At 37.6% G+C, this 24,054-nt stretch overlaps 1 protein-coding gene across 1 annotated transcript in view; it reads right to left on the minus strand.

The window, feature by feature from the left end:
- The window catches only part of PPP2R5A (protein phosphatase 2, regulatory subunit B', alpha), a 44,791-nt gene that overhangs the window by 245 nt on the left and 20,492 nt on the right, over positions 1-24,054 (minus strand). The window contains exons 3-12 of the mRNA XM_009582198.1: positions 20,746-20,847; positions 14,631-14,723; positions 12,525-12,655; positions 12,244-12,303; positions 11,077-11,185; positions 8,603-8,656; positions 4,355-4,405; positions 3,245-3,364; positions 3,028-3,155; positions 759-860 (exon numbers count right to left, since the gene is read on the minus strand). Of these exons, the coding sequence (XP_009580493.1) occupies positions 759-860; positions 3,028-3,155; positions 3,245-3,364; positions 4,355-4,405; positions 8,603-8,656; positions 11,077-11,185; positions 12,244-12,303; positions 12,525-12,655; positions 14,631-14,723; positions 20,746-20,847 (950 nt within the window). The remainder of the gene's footprint in view (positions 1-758; positions 861-3,027; positions 3,156-3,244; positions 3,365-4,354; positions 4,406-8,602; positions 8,657-11,076; positions 11,186-12,243; positions 12,304-12,524; positions 12,656-14,630; positions 14,724-20,745; positions 20,848-24,054) is intronic.

A 24,054-nucleotide genomic window follows, 5' to 3' on the forward strand; every position in this document is an offset into this window, starting at 1 on the left:
GTGCAATGTGGAGATGCAGTTACTTAACAACTGTGATTTACATCTGGTAATTCCTCTTGTAAATTTTTCTCCAAAGCTATTTTTAAAGGCAACCACAGTTTCCTCTATCAAAAAGCGAGCGTACAAATCGGTAACGGTTAGTGGTAAAACTGTAACTTTGCACCAACAAACTCAGACAACTGCTGTAGTGTGGTTTTGCACAGACGACTGCAATTCTAAGGAGGTTCTTTACCACATGCAAACAAATTAAGGGACCTAGCGTCTTGGTGGGAGAAAAGCATAACTACTGAAAGGAGACGTAGCATGTGGTCTCAGCTAGCCCAGGATAATGTAACGCCCTGCCTCCCTTACTCCAACAGTACGGCTTAGTAGGTTAGTAGGATAAGACAGTGGGTTTAGCTGAGTTGTGAAGTATTCTCCAGCTCAGCTCTCTTCAGACAACCCCCCCGAAGCAGCAGAGCCAGCACCAGCAGCCCCTCGCAGCAGCAGCTGAGCCCACACAGGAGACAGAGCGCTCCCTGCCCAGGCGGGACAGGGAGCTGGGGCCTTCCTGCCGCCTCCCCGGGGCTTCACCTCCCACCACACCACTGACACACACCTGCGTGGGTGCGTCTTACTCAAGTGACACCCAGCAGCAAGTATTTGATGAACAGTTCCACTACAGGACCCTGCAGCCACAACAGTTAGTTTTGTTTCTTTTCAGCTGGTAAATTCTAGGTACGCATTCATCAACGTGCATTTGGAAGAAAAATCAGTACCTTTGCCTTTCTGCTTTATATGAGCTTGTAAGTTCATCAAAAAGCTTGCCATTCATTTCCATCAGGGTTTTCAGCACATTATACACCAGTGCCACAATAGTTCTAGAACAGAAGGAACACAACCAATTACTCAACACAAAATTAACTTCAGTAAACAAGTGTTCAATTTCTTTTTTGGACTCTGAGCTTCTTATTTAAGATACTACTGTAAGGTCAGTGAGTTTCTGGAACGAAGTCCTTTACTATAATTTCCTCTGTAAATTAATAAAATGCGTATTTAAACTTCTTTTGAAATGGCTGTTTAACCTTAAATTCCTGACTCTTTTAATTGCACAAGACATAATTATTGGTACTGTGGCTGTACTATAAAGCCATTCAATTATGTTAACGTTCAATAAACTGAGTTTTAACAACAATTTTGTAATATTAGAGTAAGGAAATACAAGAGTCTAGAAAAATAAACTTTTGGCCAATAGCTTCAAGACTGGGCAAAAGAATGTGGCAGAGGAACCCCAGGCGCATGGTTTAATACAGCTACCAGAAGCGTTTCTGGGCAGCAGACAGTTTTGCTGCATATACCCATTAGAGAACTGAATTGAGAACATCAGATAATGGTTTCTGGTACCTTAGTTCCTTTAAGAAACTAAAAAGCTTGAGCAATACTGGCTGTGTCTTACGTGGCTGTCCCTATTTCCACATTAGGTATTACTCTTCTTTTTATGACGGCATTCATATTTCAATAAATTATCTTAAATATTGTGTTGTTCATCTCCTTTAAACCCCCTCTTAATTACACACAGAAATGCAAAAATAGCAATAAAATTAAACATTAAAAAGGTGCCTATCATTAAGCTTATCACTAATCAAAAAAGGTAGGTAAACTGTCTTCCCCATCTTTCCCCTCACTAGCAGTTCACCTTCACACAGCAGTATTGACTGTAAGGTTGTAGAGCAGGGGTGCCGTGCAGTCTTGTGACCTTGAAAAATGAGTGAAAGAAAAATCTAAGGAAGTAACCAAAGGACCAGGTTTGCCTTTTCAATACACTCCGTCCATTGTGGCCCTAGGAAATCTCCCAACTATCCACCAGAGGCCCTATACTTGTTCCAAATGCACAGTACGCTTAACCTCTCTATACACCTTTTTTTTTTTGCCTTTTTTTGAACACTGGCTTTCATGTGGTTTGAAGATAAAAGCTTAGTCGGGGTTTTGGTTTTCTGAGAGGAAAAGCTTGATTTTGAGTGAGTAGTTAAGTCCATGTCGGACAGCTGGATGGATGTAAGCATGTTACTCTGCCCTCCAATACAGATTAAAACTAAAGGACTTTCTTCCTCAAACTTCGTGGTCCTGAAGGTGTACAGTTACCTTGTGTCTTTCACTTCCTTCATAAAGAGCAACTTCTGTCTGCAGCTAGGGAACCTTCAAATTTGTTGAGGTCCGAAGTACTATTAAAGCTCCAAGAGCTAGTTCTCCCAAATTTCTATTCAGTCTCAGCTGATACATTTGCAACTTGACACACCATCTAGATAAATTCCGAATAATTTCAGAGCCCCTAAAGGCTTGAGACAGGACATCTGATTTAACTTCAAAGTTGTGGGGGGCTCCTGCCTACCCTGGCTTTTGCCCGTACGAGCTTTACATTCTACAAATTGACCTGCAACTCAGTTCAGGATGCTGGACACAAGCAAACTTTGCTTTTTAGTATTTCAATGTAATTACTGCATCTTTCAAACATAATATAAAAAATACTAACATTTAACCTGTGGCATTAAATATGAAATGAAGTAGTCACTCGTTTCTCATTCCTACCATACTTTATAGTGGTAGGCAACTGCTCTTCTCTGATAGTATCTTTCCCCTCCTCACTGGGCAGCAGTAACTACTTATGAAGACACTGACAGAATTTTGTTCATCTGAAGTAGGAAAGGACAGCAAAGCATAAATATAGCAGAAGCATCCCTTGGCAATTGTTTTGGTCTAAGTATTAATCTGCATTTTTTAACTAACCCATAAGATCAAATGTGATTACAGTATCAATATCATCATCCAATTTCCTCATGCTTTTTCAATAAATTCCAGTTGTCCATAACAACAATGCGGAACAGTGAAAGCATGATACAGCTGAAAATGATGTCCATTTTAGCACCCATAATCTCATTGATTTCATCTGATTTACGTAAAAATGAAATCACATTTACAAGCTTACGATCCGAACCTGAAACAGTAGACAATTTATTTATGGTACTATAGATAAAGTTAAACATTACATACGGATTCCAGTGTTCTTTGGAGATCTTGTATAAACTGCCAAACATAATTGGTAGAATTTTATCAATGTTCTCCTCAATCAGGCTAAGAATATATTCATTATTCCAGAAGTACAAAGCTCTTTCTGCAACCTGAAACACCAAGTTTAGGGGTCAACAACCACAAAATAAGTTACTACAAGTAATTTTTTTTTTTTTTATAGTCTTTTTTTTTTTTTTACCTGAAAATGTGAACTTGACACACACTTGGATATTTGCTTAAATAAAGGCTCTTCTATTTTTTTGAATTGCGTTGGTTCTATTACATCTAAGATTTCTTCAATTTCACCTAAAAACATTACCTGTTTGTATAAAAAAAAAATATCCAGAAGTATGAGAACGTTTTGTATCGCCATTGTAAACAGAAACAAACAAAATACACTTTATACATTAATCATGAATCCTGCAAAGAACACTGTATGTAATTGCATTAGACATCCACAGGTTTTTTGCAGCCTGAAAGAAGTCAATCATCAGTTTCAGCTACCAGGGTACAGCTCTCGTCTTGGATTTCTTCTTTTGTGTAATTGCTCTGAACACTTCACAGAACTGCTTCTGCAGAATGTGGTTTTTTACAGTTTAAAAAAACTCGCTAGAACATTTTATTTCTTCAGGAATGGCTGCAGAGGTTACCATTAACTGAGATCTCCAAAGCAGCTTTTCAAGTGATAAACAGTTAATTCCCATTTTAAATTACAACCAGCAGAGCACTAGGTAGGTGGCACAGAAAAATTTAACACCACTCACACAACCAGGGACAACAGCGTTAAGGGACCCCACTTTTAAAGAGCTGTCAGGGGGTGGGATCTGGTGGCATAAATCAAACTCCTGATTTTTAAACTCATTTTAACTACATAGAAGAAACCAGAAAAAATGAATTTCCCAAGACCATTTGAAGTTATTTTTAAACTATGGAAAAAGAATGTATGTATGCTTTACCAGACACTTACTTGGTATCTCAAATACTAAGTCTGTGTCACATCGCAGATGACTACCTCCAACCGGGTCTATATCTACTACAATACTTCTCACCTTGGGAAATTGTTTCTCTATACAATATCTTAATTAGAATGCAACTTTTAATTCAGTTTTAACATAGTAACACCATAGTAAGAACAGACATACAAAACAATTGCATTGAGTTGCATGACAGAGATGAGCGCCTCAAGAAGCTTCAAGAACTGCAAGTTTTCCACAAGATCTCTTAAAAAGCATAGCAGAGTAAGGCATGTGGACCTGCCACACTACATTTTACATCACAGCAGACGCCAGAAACAAGAGACAAAACCAACCTCTTTCTGACTGCAAGTTTTTGGCCAAAATTTGAGCAGTCCTCTGATTACCTATATTAAAAATACAAACAAGTTAAAGCAGAACAAGTTTCTATTACATACTTGATAAGATTAAAAAAAAAAAAAGTACTAGTTTGCTTTTCTTTATCAGGAGGTTCAATGAAAACCGAATACAGCTAAATGTAGTTCCATTGAAAATAAATACAGTGCTGTCTCATTTAAATATTTATCTTGTTTAGGTTATCAGAAAAATTTAGACCCTTATCACGTCACAAGTCTTTGATTATCTGTTCATACTCTGCTCCCATCCCAGTATATACATTAATTGATAGGATGCTGATAACATCAAAGCATCACAAAATGAAGTTAACTCCCCTGTAGCTAGATTTCCCAGAATATTTTTTGTGTTCTACTCATCCATATTTTGGGGAGCACCTCTCTTGGCATCAAGGTTTGAAGCCCGAGAGCAAAGCAGTATACGCTGATGGCGCAAACAGGGCTATACGGAAGAGTCATGGCCTCCATCACTTCCTTTTTTCTTCTAGAGTTTGAAATGTTAAAGACTGGAAACTAAAAAAATATGTGAACTTACAGAGAAAATATATTCCAGTATCTACATTGGAAACTATCTTACACAAGACCAGAAAAAAACTTCAGTGAACTTAATTAGGAAGTACAGCCCCCAAGAGGAAGGGGAGAGGGGGAAACACAACAAAGAAAGGCTGGAGGCCCATTTCCTAGAAACAAACATTTGACATGGCATCTAAATAACAAAATTAATGCTGGCTAAAAAAAACCCAAAACACAAAATACACACTTGTAACTGTATGTTTTGGAAGCAGAAACATTCTCAGAGCCTTATAAACTTTCATTCTGAGGAAAGGACCTCTGTTTTTATGATACAACAGCATCTAACTGATCATATCCAATTGTAAAACTTACTCAACTATTTGAATACCTTCCATATTTTTGCCATGTTGTGTCGTTTTTTCCCAGCTTCCCAGCTGTTTTATTCACAACTATGCGTACTATCAAAAGTGACTTTCCAGAGAAGAAGTTAATGTGATTTTAAGTGCCCACAAGTCTTTAGCCTAGGATACACACATATCCTGCTACTACAAAACTGAACGTCACTTCAAATGACACTGAGCAAATGCAGAAACCTCAGGCAGCTGCTAAAGTCCTACGCTCAAATCCACAAAAAGAAACCAAGTTACAAGGGAAGAACAGATCCCTTACAGAGCCTCGACCATACAGTTGTACCTAGCTGGCTGAAAGCTACAGACAAATGCCATCATCTGACACCTGACAAAGGAGCAGGAGGCCTGGATCAGCCCACACAGGTGACAACTTTGCCCCCTGGCCTCTGTGGGCAGAGCTCCCTACCTGACGGCCAGCACTGACCTGGCCTCCTTGCTGCCTCCACGGGCGGAGCAGAAGAGCTGGGGCAGATGGCATGGTGATGGCGGAAGGAGAAATTTTGAGCTCCCCCATTTCACTGCAATTACCTGATCTGGCAGTTCTTCACTCACCCACTTCTCCTCCACCCTCGAGGAGTCAGACTTGCATGAATTAATTACACTTGTTTCTCTAGATTCATAATTTAAAGTAGTCTATGTAAATACACTTTAAATCTAGGGCCATTTTCTGTTAATTAGCTCTTAACTGAATTACTCCGTTATATACTATTGAGATTTTGTATTTTTAAAGAACAAACCCGAACATTTAAAACATTTAAAAGACGTGTAGATGAGGCACTTAGGAACACGGTTTAGTGGGCATGGTGGTGTTGAGTTGATGGTTGGACTCAATCTTAGAGGTCCTTCCCAACCTTAATGATTCTATGATTCTGTGATTTACAGGTGTAATAGCTCATTCTACCGACACCTTCCGCTCCTCCAAAACAATGTAAGTAAGCCAGAAAATTTTGCACATTTGCCAAAGAAAAACTGTGAGAACCTACCATACACCCCTAATTGGAGCATGAATTTAGTGGTCTCAAAAGCATCAAATTGAGTTAGCTGGAAGAGTCCAGTTTCCAGCACATGTTACTGTAAGAATGTTGAATATACTTTGCTACACAGACTCATATTCTCAACTTGATAAAGAAGTAACATGTTCCGAGTATAACAGTGCAGACCTCAACAAAATACCTATTCCTTGCTCCTCAGAGAGACTATCAGTTTCCAGCTTGACTATGCCTTCATATTAAAAAACTGATACATGCACATTCACGTTCAAAGATTTTATTCAAAGAAATACTCAACATGAATGCAGATCTGAAATCCTGCTGCTCTTACTACACAAAACTCTTGATAATTCTCTCTGAGCTACAAAATTCCTATAAAGTGACTTACAACAGTAGGCACCTGCTAGAAAACTTATCTTACGTACAAGGACTGCATGTTTAGCCCGATTTCTTCAATGTAAAGGCCATTGCACTTAGCAGGGTTAGGTAACAAACTCTTCTTGTCAGCTTCGCAAACATCAGGACTGACCTAAGGCAGACTACCATAGTTACAAGAGCTCGACTGAATGTCCTCTAAATTGACCCTGAGTGACAATTCCTGCCAGAAAAATAACAGTAAGGTACTCCTGAAGACAGCCTTCTGATGGAGTCCTCAAAATATTACTTAACCTAAAGGCAAAAAAAATTCCAAATGCTATCTCATCAGTTGCCCCAAATTTTAACATCTACTTTTCAAGCATTTCGGAAAGTTTCTTAAAGCTTCACTTCTTATCTTACTAACTTTTACTGCTCGATAAAGCCAATTTTACTATATGCTCAGAGTAATGACCAAAGCAAGCACAGGCAGTGACTCTGCAGTGAGCTCCTGTATCTTTTCCATTCTGAATTCATCTTTACTGATTAAGAGGCAACCAGAATTGTATACACTATAGTCCAGATGAAATCTCAGAATTGCACTAGGGCACTCCTACTTCAAAAAGCCCTACCTTCTCGCTTCAAAGTTTGGGCTTCGATCCTGCATCAGTTCTGTAAATTCGTATCAGGAAGTTCTGACTTAGTCACGTTGTCACTTCATTCAATCTTGCAAGTTCTTATGTAATACTACACATTTTCTGCTCATGTGTCAACTTTAACTGTCAAAATGCCTGTACTGTTTTATCGCTTGGCTTAAGGTTACTCCTTAAGCTTATGCAATTCCTTTCTCCTTGCCCTATCCAACAAAATAAGCACATTGACCAGTGTAGCTGGCAACACTGCAGTGCAGGGGGAAAGAAGATGCTTCAAGCAGACAAGGCAAATTTATAGACAGTCAGGTCTACCACCTTCCACCACCTACAGAATTAACTTGTCCTCTGATGAGGAACATCAATACTTAAGTGGCTGTACAGAAAACAAGCTTCCACTGAAAGACTGGTGAAGATCTATGTTGTTTCCACAAAGCTGTTTATCTTTTTTCTTTATAGAAAAGTTTAGATTTTGCATAAGCTCTTCATTGTTCTGTCACAAAAAGGGATAAAGTATTTATACCTAAATGGTATAAATACCCCTAACGGAAAGATTTCTGATAGTCCAACTAAAACCAGTTTCTGTTCTAGCTGGTCTAACATCAGTCTGTGTCCCCATGAGTTGCTGCATTGCCCTGAGCCTGCATTCTTCTTTATGGGCATTGCCAAAGCCCTTGCATGAAGCGCTGCAAACCCCTTTTTAGCTGAGCTGTCAATACGTATCATGGGAGATTCAGTCTAGCAAAAGTCACTGATGCCTGAAGCACCTGTATTATAACTGCCAAGAGGCACCCCAGTAACCAAAGAGACAGAACAGAAACATCACGTTTGGAATTTCAGAGTTCTTTCTGCCTAAATAAAGTGTTGTTATTCTTTCCAACTTTTATTTTGGGATTGTTTATTCCCAAAAATATTTCAACTTCATGCAGCACAAGCCATCAGCACCAAAAATATTGAAATTTTAGTTCTTACCAGGAGGGAATATATGTTACATGCTTTCTCATATGAGGTAATTTGCATGGTATCAGTGGTTCAAACTTTTATTTAAATTTGTGCTCTATCTTGGTCACAGGCTAAGAGATAACTGCCCTTTCAAACCCAGAATTTTTTTAAAAACTGTTCCAGATTTAATTCCCCCACTCCTCCCCCCCCGAAACATCTATGGATCATTAATCAAGATAGAATTGTATAGCAGTACTACCTGTGCTAACAAGTTACACTGAAATATTTAGTTGAAATTAAAAATAGAAAAACATTCAACTGAAAAACACTTACAGGCTCTGTTAAAGTTGTATCTTTTTCCAGGAACTGTACAACACAATAGGCGAGCTAGAATGTAAGTCATATGATTATTTAGTTTAAACAGACACTGTTTAGACATTGCAGCATAACTAAATATCACAACTTATAATGGAAGCACTTCAGATGCAGAGGGGGGGGAACCCAACCCAAAACACCCCTACACAGCCTTTTAAAATTCTTCCAAACTAAACAAAACAGCAATTAAAGCAGCAAGATATATACAGACCTCCTCTATCTTACAAAAACTTCCTGCATACCAAAAATCATCTTTTTTTTTTCCATCCTAGAAGAAAATTACTTTTAAGCTTGACGGATATTTTCCTAACTCAGATCCAGTATGCAGACAGATTTTTCTCAACATAATTCCTGTATTAACATTACAAAACTATCATTTTCAAACATCTGTATTGGGGTAAAAAAGGTGATACTTTCAGTCAAAAAAAAAGTTTTAAACCAGGTTTGACTGAGCACACGTTGCTCAAGTACTAGACATCTGCAGCACGCAACAGTCAGTGGTAAGATTACAGGTGAAAGAATTTTAACATATTGCATGGCCACAAGAGATCAGGCAGCATCTGTCCAGCTGAGTATCCTGTCCCCAGCAATGGCCAACAACAAATGCCTGTGGAACAGCGTATGAAGGGGGAGAAGCATAACGTGATTAAGTCACCAGCATGCTCTCCCAGCCTCTAGTGATTTCTGTCCAGGGGTCTTCTCAGGCCAAAGTGTGATATTACATGTTATATAATTACTTATTGTTTAGTTACTTAGTACATAGTTAAGTAACTAAACAACCATACCTCTGCCCAGTACAGAAACCATACAATAACCCTATTACTAAAGTAGTTACAATCATAGATTCCATTAAGACTGATTTTAAGAAGTTACAGTATTTTTCATCTCACAATATACAGCAAAGAAAAAAGTTATTTACATGCATTACACGTACATTTCAATACTTAGGATGCTTGAATTCAAGCATTACCTTTCCAATTTTTTTTAGTCTGTTATCCCAAAGCAGATAATTACAATGCTGTAATTACAACAGGTCTAATTTATTTCTTTTAACCTTAGGCTAAGGATGTATATGTGTAGATTCAAAAAATAATAAATGTCACACATTAATCTCACAAAATCCCATTATATATATTGTAGAGTAATGCTTTATTGTTCAAAGACAAAGACTCAAACGTAATTCAGCTTTAAGTCTTTAACTTTTAGGGGTAGGCTAAACTTGTACTGTAGCAATGAAGCAACCAGGCCACTCCTGATTTCAAAGCAGATTTAATGCTGGTTTACACCTTCAGGATACATGAAACCAGAAACACACAGTGCTGAAACTGCACGTGGCACTAGTGGTTTATGAAGGGACAGATGAGTAGCCTGGTCAGCAAACCAAATGCTACTTTCAGGTACACAGTACAGCTGAATTAATAGGACCCTTTCAGGCACCAAAGAACTGGATTAAACATATCATAGAAAAAAGGATAGCTTGCTATACTATATATTCTCTGTCAGTGAGAATACCTTTGGCAAGTGACTGGTCCCTTTCATATCACTGACTCATTCCATGGAGCAGCCTATTGCATAGCAATAAACCACAAAGACAAGTGATTTAATTAAATTACAACTTTATATGAGAATTAGGAATTAACTGAGCTCTTGACTTGATCCTGTTTGTAGGCTATATAGTCATAATGATTTCACTTTAATTAGAAACTCATTTCCTTCTATCTTTAGTCTATAAGGACCTGTATTAGTGAGCTGACTAAGTTCACAAAACAAGTTTTTAATTAGCCACAGCAGAATTATTTGCAAGTTTGCATCAAATGTATTCAATACTCAAGTGCCGTATGTCTGGAAAGGATATACGCTATTCCTCAAATAAAATGCTGAACATCTGTGCAAAGTATAAGAATGGAAGTCAAATGAAGAACTAAAGCATTCTAACAGTGTGCCATGAATCTACATAGTTTCTAGCTGATCCAGAGAGCTACTATACGTTTCTGCCATTTATATCCAACATTCTCCTCCCCCCCCCGTCACTGGAATGGTTTTAGAAATAAAAAAGCATTTCTGAAATAAATACCTGGCCATACTCAAGGTTCCTTTATACACAACATTTGGACCACATAAAAGAAGTGATAAGAGAACAAGGTCCTGGGATTAAATGAAGCTTAAAGTGTGACAAGACCAGCAAGCAAAAAAGCTTCCCACTTCAGTTGACATGACTTTGACTTGCTGTTACATTCTTTCACTTTTAATATACGCTAAATATTATCTCAAAATTAACATTTAGACATAAGATCTTTAGGAAAAAAAAAAAGAGTGACTGAATTTGCAAATATTTTGGAATATTGATATTATAACACATACTGCTTTAAATTTCGTTAGTTTCAAATGCAAATACTAAAACCCCCACCACTCAAAAATAGGCAAAAGCTTACCTGTGCATGAAACAAAGCTAATCCCTTTGCAGTATGCATGGGAATCAGAACTTTCATAAGGAACTGTTTGTGTTCTGCTTTCAGTGGCAGTGCAAAACCATTGATAATACTGAAAACATGAATAAGCATGATTTATTTTTATTAAAAAATTATTTTTTCCTAACAAGTCAAGACTTTCTGTAAATTCAAGAGACACTCCATTTCTGATTCAATTTCTAAACCTGATTATTCTGAAGCCATAAAATAGCTCTACATATGCACAACCTTTAAAGTGTTGGTATCATGCAAGTTTAGACTATTGGCAGGAATACCAGAGAACCATAGTAGAAGTCAAATAATACTCATTAGATGAGCTGAAGTATTTTTATCGTGACATCCATTAGTAAAATCATCTACAGTAAGTCTTGCTGACTAATTGTAAAGCTTAGATGCATCAGCAAGCTGATCCATTTCACCCACAATCACTAGCAACTTGCAGAGAAAAGAGTAGATGGCATACAATTTTGAGCTATTTTAACAGTGCAGTTTGAACATCTGTTTTGAAATTGTTTTTGGAGGGAAAGGTTGTTCAACAAAGTTAAAAAGTTGTCTCATTGATTCAGTAATCTCACTTTTAGGAGTTAGACCAGTAATATTTATAAATTTTTCTACTGTGAAATATGTGATAATTTTGGAAAAACAGTAAAATACTACCACAAAAAACTTCAAAGTTAAAAATTAAATTAGTGAAATGTCAAAAAAGATAACTAAAAAACCCTAGCACTTACAAGGCTTTCCTGAATAGAATCTAAAGAAAACCAGCCTGCTGAAGATTAAAGCATTTCATTCAGCATGAGGGCAAAAGTTAACATTCATTTTCTGAACTGAGGAACAAGTCATCTATCAGATATAAGATAAGCAAGAGTAGATATTCCTGACAAACAAGGACCCTTGAGAAGTAATTTGCCAGTCATCTTTAAAACTTGCACCAAAAAAGAATAATTTATACTCTATATCCTAATTTGATATTCACATGGTAACCCAGACACTATTAGATTATATCAGTGACTGCACTTCATCATTCGATTACTATAATTCTCCTTCCCCACCTCCACTCCCAAAGCAAAAAAGCTGAACCAAACACCCACAATAACATTTTATATTTTTTCTGTGTCAGATCAAACTTACCTTCCTAATATCTCAAGAAGTTCAGCAACACCATTGAAGTGCTCCGTTTCATATATAAACCTGTTACGAAAAAAGACAACCATCAAAAATCGAAACAGAGGATCAGAAATTCCACAGAAATAACCTTTAATAAGCTTCAAATATTTGAAAGCCAGATTACAGACCAAAACCAGGTCTTTTCTTTCAAGAATAAATCACTGCAGACCCAGACCATGAAGGCAAGACAAAGTATTCCTCAACCTAGTCACACACACACACACATATATATATATACAGCATACCTGAGGAAAATGTTGTTAATCTGTTTCCTGATGAATGCTCTTAAACCGAGGAATTTTCCATAAATTCGATGAAGAACTGTCTTTAGGAAATCACGTTCTCGTGGGTCTTCACTATCAAAAAGCTCCAACAACTTTAAAAATTAAATTGAAATGTATTACTTTTGAAAGACTTAAATTTTGTTACGTTACTAACCAATTCCAGTTTTATCTTTAATTTACAAGTTTGTATTAGAAAAATTAGAATCAGTTTAACCGAAGATTTTGTTTGGATATCAATACTATATTTTCAAAATTAGATTTTTAATAAAGCTGATTTTTTTTTTTTTTAAATAAACCCAGCAGCTTCATACCCTTCAAAAGTCTGTACACAACAGACATCAAAGCCATTCCAACAACTATTACACTATCAAAATAAAAATGAAATTGTAAGAATGAGATTGTCAAACCTTAGGTCAGTGGTTTATGGTTTACTCTTGGTCTTTAAGAAATCAGAATTAATCAAATCTGTGTCAGATATTTACAATTTCTTAATTAAAATCCTGTACTGCTTATCTCAAAAAGCTACTTGTGTCTTGAAGGTTAAGCAAAAGCATTCCTATACAAGAAATTTCACAGTTAATGATTTAATGTGGAGGGGGTCATAAAATAAGCATAAGATATATAATTATTAACTGATTCTCTGCTAGTACAGACTAAATGCCGCAATAAGGGGGCAAGACTTCCCACACATTTTTCCCTTGTAAAAAGTTTTCCAAGGATACAGAAAAGACCATACTCACTTGAAGACATCAAAAGATATTCCAATCCCATTACAGACCATTATTTTAATTATTTTTCTCCCTGCACGTCCAAGTAAGAGCATATTCAGAAATGCTAACTGCGCTAAACAAGTTAGTAACTTAGCTCAAGCAGTCACCACAGTCTCCTGCTCAGTCCAGGTCTGTAAGCTTAGGTATGTCTACACCAAGCAGCATAAGTGACTGGAAACAGCTGTTCAGGAACTTTGTTCAGGCTCACTTCACTTTTATATTTAGAAAGAATTTCTCAGAGTCACTACTCCACTTTTTTCCATATATAGCTAGCTGTTCATTGCATTGTCTTTCTTGTACTCTAGAGAAAGACCAAGTGAAACGTCAGGAATTGAAACTCTGCAACATGGCTCTTAAGAACCACAGGTCAATCAGTAAATTGGATACCCACGGCCAATAAAAGCTTCAGGCCTAAATCTTGTGGGAAAGTCGAATAAAACAAAGAAGGAAACACCTATAAGCAAGAACAGTAAAACCAAACAAGTGGAAATTAAATGCAGTCACTGAAGGTGGAGAGGAAAAGTGTCCATCTATGTTTTTACTTTTCATTGCTGTACTGTGATGGCCTGCCAGCACTCACTCTTCAGATACTGAGCTTTTCCTTGACAAAGTAGTATTTTGACATGGTAAAAAGAAAAGTCCCCACTGAGTTAACCTTGGACAAAAATTGTTGTGGTATTCTACAGTCTAATTCCTTGAGAAGTTATATTTAATATGAAATTTCACTTCACTTTCTTGCTCATAGTTACTTTGCATGGTGAAGCATGATTTTCCTATGTACTTTTTTACTTGACTTTCCTTCTGTGGTTAACACACGATAGTAAAGAGAATGACACTATCTAGTCACAAGTTAGCAGAAGTTGGAACACATTTCATGTACAGTAAGTACACGAACCTTTTACAGGACAAAAGTTTGCTCTAAGTTTTCCCATGATAAATCTATGAAAAAACAAACATAAAAGCACTACAAAAGTTTCATTAGTACACTGTTGATTTGACTGGAGGTAAGTTTCAAAACATTAAAAACACAACTTGTATTCAAAAATTACAAATATCTTGCATTGCAAAGCACTGAGGTTGATATCTGAAAACAAAGTGTTTCTGAAGTTACTTATTACATATAGCCGGTGTGGCATGATGTGCTGTTCATTTAGTGTTTGGCAGAAACCACTGTTGGAACAATTTAACCCTGTGTCAACATGAAAGCTCTAATATTCTCCTTAGCTGTACAGTCATATGATAAGTTAAGCTTGAGAGGTGATCTTTAAATCTAGGGGTGGGAAAACCCTCTACTTACCTGCTGTACAAATTTCTGGTCAATATATCGCTTTGCAATGCTAGGCTGAAAATCCGGGCTCTCCAAAAACCTCAGGAAAAATTCATACACCAACTACAAACATTGAAATGAAAATGTTGAAGTTAGTAAGTACACCATAACACAGATCTCAGCCCCGCTACCACCACAAAGTCAGTGGGACTATTCACATGCTTAAAAGGTACAAAAGGAAACCGAAGGCTCACACATCACTGCTTAATCACAGCCTCTACTAGAATTTACTGAAAGAACTACAGTAAGTATCAAGAACACTTTAATTCCCAGAAGAGTCAAAGCTTAATGAATAATCTACTGAAAATATCACCATTAGACAAAAAAAAAGTTCTAAGTATTACATATATTCATATTTCCTACTATATTAGGAATTTATTATGTAGAAGTAAGTTACCAAACACGTAACACTGAGGGTAAAATTAAGTGCTCTAACATCACATAATTCCTTAAACAGATGAAGAAGAATCTGCTAAGTGTTCCTGAAATTAAGTTTCAGCTGCAAATTCCAAAAATGAAAAGTCATATTAAAAAGCTGAACGAATACACAGAAAGAGTTTGGCTTAACATTAGGTTTCTATATCCTGGACACTCAATTCAAACAACAGGACCCTCTGCAGATTTATCTTCAACATCCTTTGTATTTTGTAGTATATTATTTCTATTGAGTTCAAGTCCCCATTCGCTATGATCCCACAATGCCCACAGATGGAAAAACAGACAGGAGATAGAGCTAGTGAGGGCCTGAGGTAGCAGAGAGAAGCAGGAAGAAGCCAGAGCACAAGTCCTGTATTTTGGGGTTCATCAGAAGTCCAAGACACAAAATATTGTACTTCCATAGCAATGACAGATTTATAAAATACACATAAGGCATCTCTTAACTAAGAGAGGAATTGAGAGGAAAGATGTCTTACGTTTAGATACATTCAGGGCTGCTTATGTTCTCAATGCCTATTTGCTAGCTCCTTGTTAGTTAAACAACTGATTAGTAATAATACTAAAATGCAATTTAGATAGATAAAAACATCACTGACAGGACTTCTGAATAAAACCCACACAGAGCTGTGGTCATACTCACAGGCATCTATTTCAACTATTACCACTATGAGTACTTATTAAACTGAGAGCCAACACCTGAGTAATTCATAATTATAATTATGAAGTTCACTTGAGAGAAGTGCTTGACAATAAGTACTTTTTATCTAGAACATTTGAGACAACAGTTACTTACGCATAGCCTCAGGGAGGATATGCTGTATCTGCAAAGCAGAAGCTCAGAAACAAGTTCCCCTTCACTCTCTCTTCCCCTCTGACAGACTGTAACAAGAGCTTTTCCTATCAACAGTTTCAATGTATACAACTTTCACGTAACAGAACTGTATTAAAATCCAAATTTCCCTGTACAGCCTTAATTTGTCTTCTTGTGCATAAACACAACAGCACACAGTTGCACAACAGACAACACGGGACAGACTTTTTAAAAGCTCAGTAATAGACAATCCAGTAATATAATTTTAAATATCACCATACTCCATCCTCTGTCTTAGAAAGAGATCAACCATGGCTGTTTAATACCTTCATCAATGACATAGACAGTGGGATCGAGTGCACCCTCAGCAAGCTTGTAGATGACACCAAGCTAAGTGGTGCGGTTGACACTCCTGAGGGACAGGATGCCATCCAGAGGGACCTGGACAAGCTTGAGAAGCGAGCCCATGTGAACCTCATGAGGTTCAACAAGGCCAAGTGCAAGGTCCTGCACCGGGGTCGGGGCAACCCCCAGTATCAATACAGGCTGGGGGATGAAGGGATTGAGAGCAGCCCTGCCGAGAAGGACTTGGGGGTACTGGTGGACAAAAAGCTGGACATGAGCCAACAATGTGCACTCACAGCCCAGAAGACCAACCGTATCCTGGGCTGCATCAAAAGAAGCGTGGCCAGCAGGTCGAGGGAGGTGATTCTGCCCCTCTATTCTGCTCTGGTGAGACCCCACCTGCGTCCAGCTCTGGAGCCCTCAGCACAAGACAGACATGGACCTGTTGGAGCGGGTCCAGAGGAGGGCCACAAAAATGATCAGGGGGATGGAACGCCTCTCCTATGAAGCCTGAAACAGCTGGGGTTATTCAGCCTGGAGAAGAGAAGGCTTCGGGGAGACCTTACTGCGGCCTTTCAGAACTTAAAGGGGGCTTATAAGAAAGATGGGGACAGACGTTTTAGTAGGGCCTGTAGCGATAGGACAAGGGGGAATGGTTTTAAACTAAAAGAGGGTAGATTTAGACTAGATATAAGGAAGAAATTCTTTATAATGAGGGTGGTGAAACACTGGAACAGCTTGCCCAGAGAGGTGGTAGATGCCCCATATGTGGAAACATTCAAGGTCAGGTTGGATAGGGCTCTGAGCAACCTAATCTAGTTGAAGATGTCCCTGCTCATTGCAGGGGGGTTGGACTAGGTGATCTTTCAAGGTCCCTTCCAACCCAAACCATTCTACGATTCTGCTGATCTTTTTCAAGCTAGAAACTAGATAAATTCGTTAGTGGTTTGTATTGAAATGGGAAACATATGGCTGGAGGGAGGTTATTAGCACAGCTTCATAGGGATTAATTCTGGAATTAAATTTCATTAAATATTTCTTTAATAAATTCCTGTATTAAATATTTCTGTCAGTGACCACAACAAAGAATAATCATGTGTGATAACTGCTTAAACGATGACAATATTGGAAGCTACCGCCAGGAACAAAAAAAGTATGTCAGGTTATCAATAAGAAAGGACAAGTTGATCCTGAAGGCCTGGAGTAATAAATACAGGATGAAACTCAAGGATTGCAAAGTCACAGTTAGAGATCCAAGAAAAAGCTCTGCTAAGCATTTGCAAGCCTTTAAGCTGAGAAAGGGTTAACCACAGGATGACTAAGATCCAGCTACACAATGAAGCCACGGAAGTGACAGATGAAATCCTGGGATATTCCAGGAAGATACTAACAGTACAGGAGATGCACAGTCCTACACATGCTTGAGGAAATTTATTCAAACCTGAAAGGATACACAGAAGGAGCCACTAGAATTGCCACGGGATAGAGCACCTTTTATGAGTGAAGACTAAATTGGCATGTTTTGTTTTCCCTAAAGGACACGGGGAGGAAGGACATTTATGGCTTCTTAACTAAGTTAAAGCATAATGCTGTAACATCTTGGTACAAGCTGTCCCAGATTAAGTTTAGGGGATCAATTAGGATCAAAACCAAGGTACATCTCATCTATGAAATAGAACAAGTCAATATTAATGCAAGATTCTCAACGTATGATGACAAATTAATCAGCTACATGTCTCATTTCTAATATAGGGAGAGTATGCATTAGCAACAATTTGAATGCTTCATATAAACACATGCAGTTCCAGAACCACGATTGTTGCTATTGTTCTGAAAGAGCTTTCCGAAAAAACAAAATTTAGTGCTCAAAAATCCAGTTTCTGAGCTGTATCGCAGGGAAGTTTTGTGCACTGAAGGAGTATTTGTGCAGTTCTGATGCTTACAGAATTGTCTAATTTCCTGATAATTAGTACCACTGCTCCTAGAACATGTATAGCTAGTAAAAGGTATCAAATAACTTTGGAAATCCTTGGGAGCCTTGGGAAATACATGAAGCTTTATTCGAGGCATTTCAGGAAGCAAGCTGCAATGGCCATTTCTGGCTAGTCAGCTTCTCCTTTCTCCTGTATGCTAATGTGTGCAAAGATAGAAGCGTAACAACAGCTATCAACTAGGGGGACAAGAATGGATTCTAGCCACAACAGATGCTGGCTGCTCCTACCTAAAAAAAAAAAAAACACCAAAAAAAGCCCCCCAAAAAACCCCAGGTACGCTCAACTTTCTTGAGTTTAACTGAAGCATTACCATTGAAAATACTAAATTAGGGGAGAACTGTTGGATTTAGTTGTTTTTGTTCTCAAAATTGGGCTGCTTGGGTGAAAGAGCTATGAAATACAACTCCTATTACTTTGGTGCTTCAATCTTCTTTCTTGCAGAGACCACTAGAATATTACTGCTTTAAGCTACCAATTCTACCAACTCTGCAACTCCCCAGGCTTCAAAATACACAGTGGCTTTAATGCCAACCTGTTCAACCTAGTTTGGCTGTTAGAAACCATCCTGAGTATTGCTTTAAAGCAATGTCTTTCAAGTGGCACTCACTTTACTGAAGGTATAGAGTCTTGTTGTGACTACACACACTGGTAACTTAGTAAGCCATTATCTATCATGTTATTTTATAGAGAAATGCCAACAGATTCAACCAGGTAAGAGTAGAGATTGAGTTTTTTCTTTTCCCTCCCAGAAAACTGGTTACCTGACCACCAGATAAGGATAGAATTCTGAATTTGTTTTTAACTGAGCAAACACAAATCACAGCCAGCAAAACACCCACCCACACCCCCAAGCAGTTCTTTAGACTATACCAAAAATACATTGGGGAGGGGGAAGTGGGTGTGCACACCCTCTTCCTCCATACACAAAATTTGACACTTCCAGCAGCTTTGTGCTCCTGGAGGGCAATTAGTAAGTTATCAAACTCTGTCTTCTACCACCCAGTAGCACCTAAACTGTAAAAGAAAGGAGAGGAAAACACAAACCGTTTCCATTGTGCTGCAATGAGCAATCTATTCAAAGGACAAGGACGAACAACTGATGCAGGAGAGAAATCCACAATCAATGATCAGCCTGGCCAAAACTCATTTAGAAAAAGGCAAAGGAAAAAGCTGAAAATAAAATTTCAAATAATAGCACGGGCTACGAACCTCTTTCAATTTCTCTCAGACAAGCCTGAACCAAAAGTGAACTGGTCACAGAAACCACAAGTCTTTTTGTATAAAAAGAACTATAGTTTATTTATGACCTAAAGTGAACTGAGATAACATTTACAAATTTTACTCCTGAGAGACAGGGGCCTTTTGAAGTCAGATGATGCCGCTACTGACTATAAGAGACATTTGCACAGCCCTTGAACACTCCCACCCCTACAAAATCAAGCCTCTCATCTAGTTCAGTTATAGCCATTTCTCCTATAATTAGAATCAGCCATATCTAAGTAAGATAATAATCTGCAGAGTTATTTTTTGTGATAACTTGTTTCTTACTTGGTTTAAGTCTCAAATACTATCCTGAACATGTACTTTTTCTAGCCAATATTAGCAGTCCAGTTTTAAAATAAGAGTATTTGTCAACACATTAGAACTGTAATATTATAGGGACAGAGTAGTATTTTAACTCTCTAGAGAGGGGAGAGAATGGTATGCAGATGTGCAGTAGCTATTAATCTTCTACCCACTACTAGGAGTTGCTTCATAACTTTTATTTAACAGATACTACTTATATAAATTCAGCAATGAACTACCTGAGATACAAACTTGGATGATTACAAGTGATTTAGGTTTGTTCAACTTTTCACAGCTAATTGGAAAAAAAAAAAAAAGAAATTCAGCAGTATGGCAAGTCAATCACGTGATTGATACAGCAATGCTATAAAAATCACGAGATTGGCACAGGAGTGCCACAACAGAGTAACTAACCAACTGTTACCAAACAACACCTATATTGTAAAGTTTTTGCATGAAGGGAGGGAAGAGGGTGGGAAGAATGTGGAGATATCTATTTCCTGCTCAAAAGACAAATAAAGGCTATTACTCCATTTTTTGTTACTGTCACAAGACACCGAACTGGTAACATCCACTCATATTTTATTGAAATCACACAAAAAAGTGCAGAAAAGAAACCTCTTAAGTAAAGAACATAATTACCTAAAATAACCATGTATTTTTAAGACATACATATACCACACTATATACCACACTTTAACAATGCAATCACTCCTTTTAAAAAAAAAGTTATTTAAGCAATTTGGAAGACTTACATTCTGCCGTATTTATACACGTTAAGAAAAGCACCACTTTTTTCCCTCCCAAGTATAGAAACTCAATTGTATTATACAAGCAATTTTGACACTCTTACCAAAGGCACAAAATTACTCAAGTATCCATTCACAGTTCTTGCCTTACAGGAAGGCTTGAAAATAAAGGAATCACATACCTGTATGTGGGGCCATGAGGCTTCAAGAGTTGGTTCATCTTCTTCTGGATCAAAATCTGGGTTATCACTAGGCGGAAGTGTTCTGAAAATATTAGAACTAATCTGCAAGAAAATAAAAAGTTCAATTGTATCACTTTTTATACTTCCACAGATCACACTCAGCATGGTACTGCTTTTATCCTAAAATTACATGAAACAAAACATCTTTAAAGAAGTAATATAATAAATCACTTTTATTCTTTATTTTTTCAAAACTGCTAAATCCAAACAGCCAAAAGTCTGAAACAGGCCAATGAAAATAATAAGAAAGTAACTTTTGTCTCAACTGTTTTACAAGTTTGTAGCTAGACATGGTCATATTTAAAATTTTTCTCTGAAACCATGAAAGTTAAAAGAAAATTTCAGTTTCCGCTTATAAAGACCGATTTTTAACTATGTGACACTAAGAGCTGAGATTTTATATAAGACAACAAATACAGTATAATTAACCAATTATGATTTAAAGAGAGCTCTCTTCACGTGTAAGGCAGACAATCCCAAAAATGTATCTAATTTTAGAGTTGTTCACTTAATTTCAAGATATTTCTCACTTTCAAGTAAGAACTGAAGAACTGTTTACAATTTTTCACCTTTCATAATTTCAAAATGTTTCAAGGTTTTGGGAATTCAGAAATACGTAACAATTGTAACTTTTTGATTTAATACAGAGTAACTTTGAAAAAACTAAAAAAAAAAATAGCTACTAAGTTACTTTAAGTATGATATAGTCATATGAAATAAATTTCAAAAGGGCAAGCTTAAAAAGGTTTCTTCAGAGATTTTTGAACTATATAGAAGTCTGGATAGAAGACCAATCTTTCAGATGTCAAAAGAAAAATAAATGTCATCTCTTCTGCCAGATGTAACATACTGGATTTTAAATCTCTTTAACATGAACAAAAGAGAACACAAAGTTAATTTCGCTTCTGCATTTTCTACTGTTTTTTCAGGAACACGTTTAGCCCAACTTTTCCAACCGTCTTTCAAACTCTCTAGTCTTTTCGATCAAATCTGTTTCAAATAGCTGCTAACCACCCAAGCCTACTAAACAGAAAAGGTTCGACAGTTTGCAGCAAATGCTGCACAGCTTCCATGGAGTCTCCAAGGTGTTTGAAGAATCTTGCAAAAGGACTTTAAAAGATCCTGAAGTCACCCAGCTGGCTCTGCACAGAAGAATCAGCTGCCTCATTAAACAAGATATAAAGCTATTGCGTAAACTGACTTTTCATTTCCTCCTGTGAGCTTCATTCTATGTCCTGTCACTGTCTCCTGTTGGCACATGGTAAAGCTGCAGACGCTGCTGCTCTAGAGTAGAAGGGCAATGATGTTCTGTATGGATGGGCACCACAGCAGTCTCCTAGTTTACTGCACAGCAGAAAAAAAACCCAGAACAGTACAGTTGTCCTTTAATGTTGTAAACACAAGGGACTTGGGATTCTGGAGCACAAGAGAAACTGGCTGGGGGGAGAGGAGGGGAAAAGAGGAGTCTGAGAGGACATGAATTTTAATCAAGCCCGAAAAACAAGACTACAATCCTGGTTCTGTTATTTGATATTACTTATTCTTATTCAACAAAAACATCCAACATGCAAATCTGTCCCCTACAGAGACTTACCTACCTCTGCTTACAAGTCTTCTGGTAACGCCTCTTGAAAATGCATCCTTTTATTTCTAGATGCATCTTGCTGAACTGAACCAGTCAACCCTTTAGCACAGAACCTCAGAGTACAGAATGCAAAAGTTTCAAGTCCAAAACAAAGGTACTAACTACTGAACATACTTCTGCAGCAGAAACAAATAGCAAGCCTCTCAGCCAGACCTTCAGAAAACGAATTCTATGATTTTCAGAGTATTCAGTACTTCTACCTGCATTATTGGTCTCCTGAGAACATAGGAAACTTAGAATAAAATGTGTACCATTTTTATGTACTAGCCTGTCTCCCTAAAGAACTGGTTCATTTACTTCATTATGGTTGAAATACTTTTGTTTCCTGTCTCATCTGCTTCTTTCTAATGTCTTGCTAATAGAATTGATCAAAAATATGGTTTGGGTTAAAATCCCCACTGTTTTTCTATGGGTGAATTCTTCTCTATATCCTCTCATATTATTTAAAACATCCCTTTTCCTTCGTAAGTGGGGTCTTATCCCAAATCTGTGATTTGAGAACTACAAATCATAAAAGGCTTTTACAGCTGGACAGGTTTCCAGAGAAACCCAGCATTAGCTTTCTAAATTAAATCTCAAAGTTTTGTGAAAGTGACATCTGAAAATGTGTCAGTTAATGTATTAAGATACAGCAATTACATTTTATTAAAACAAAAAAGAAAAAAAAAAAAGAAAGCCCCTTATAGTCTGTACACTTCCCAAGGAGCTAAGCATTTGGAGAGATACTAGATTCAGTTCCAATTTTTGAGTGTGCAGATAGGGATACCTGATGTTTTTTGAAATTCTGAGTTCACAGCTTGTTGCAAGCTGCTAGGACAATCTCATTTACATTGGATTTTTATATGCTGGTGGGGAATGAGGGGAGGTTGGCAGGCACAAAGACATGGAGGAGTAGTGCGTACTGGAGGGACATTTCTGTTATGTTCCCAAACCTGATGAAGGCTAGAGCTCTCTAACTTCCCAGGAACTTTTAAAACTTAAAATACTCACAATGCCAAACCCTAATTTGCTATTAGCTTCGGAGTACTTTCAAGTGAGAATTTCCAAACAGAGAAGACATTAGTTTTAGATGACCTAGAAAGGAGGTGCACAGACCACTGTGCTACCCCTTCAAAACTATTTGTAAGCAAAACTCTTCCTCAGTTCTTAATTCAAAGGCTTTGGCAAAGAAATTATAAGAAAATCAGGTTGCCTGGGGCACCAAAAAGATAACCTACAGCATATGGTCCTGCCTAAACAAAGGTGGGTTTTTTTAAATGATCTTCTTCCATCCTTGGTGGCTTGAAAATACATTGGTATCATTTCAACCAGTGCTCCCTACCTCAGGATCCAAGCAGAGCAGGGACAACTACACGAGACATTATTATGTGGTACTGGCCCAGCAGCTATCATGGTAACAGAGACCATGTGAAGGGAAGGAATGCTAAGAGACCTCCTCACCTGCACAGACCTTGCCTATGCACTGGTCAGGAAAAACATTTTTTTTTCCTCTTGGTATCTGTAAGGGATTGTTGACTTTGCCTCCCCAAGACTTGGGTGACTCCAAGGAAACTGGGCTGCTTCCTCTGCAAGCTGGAGGAAAGGTGTCCCAGGCCTAGGGAAAG

This window comes from Fulmarus glacialis, unplaced genomic scaffold (genome assembly GCF_000690835.1).
Source record: "Fulmarus glacialis isolate BGI_N327 unplaced genomic scaffold, ASM69083v1 scaffold42987, whole genome shotgun sequence".
Taxonomy (NCBI): Eukaryota; Metazoa; Chordata; class Aves; order Procellariiformes; family Procellariidae; genus Fulmarus; species Fulmarus glacialis.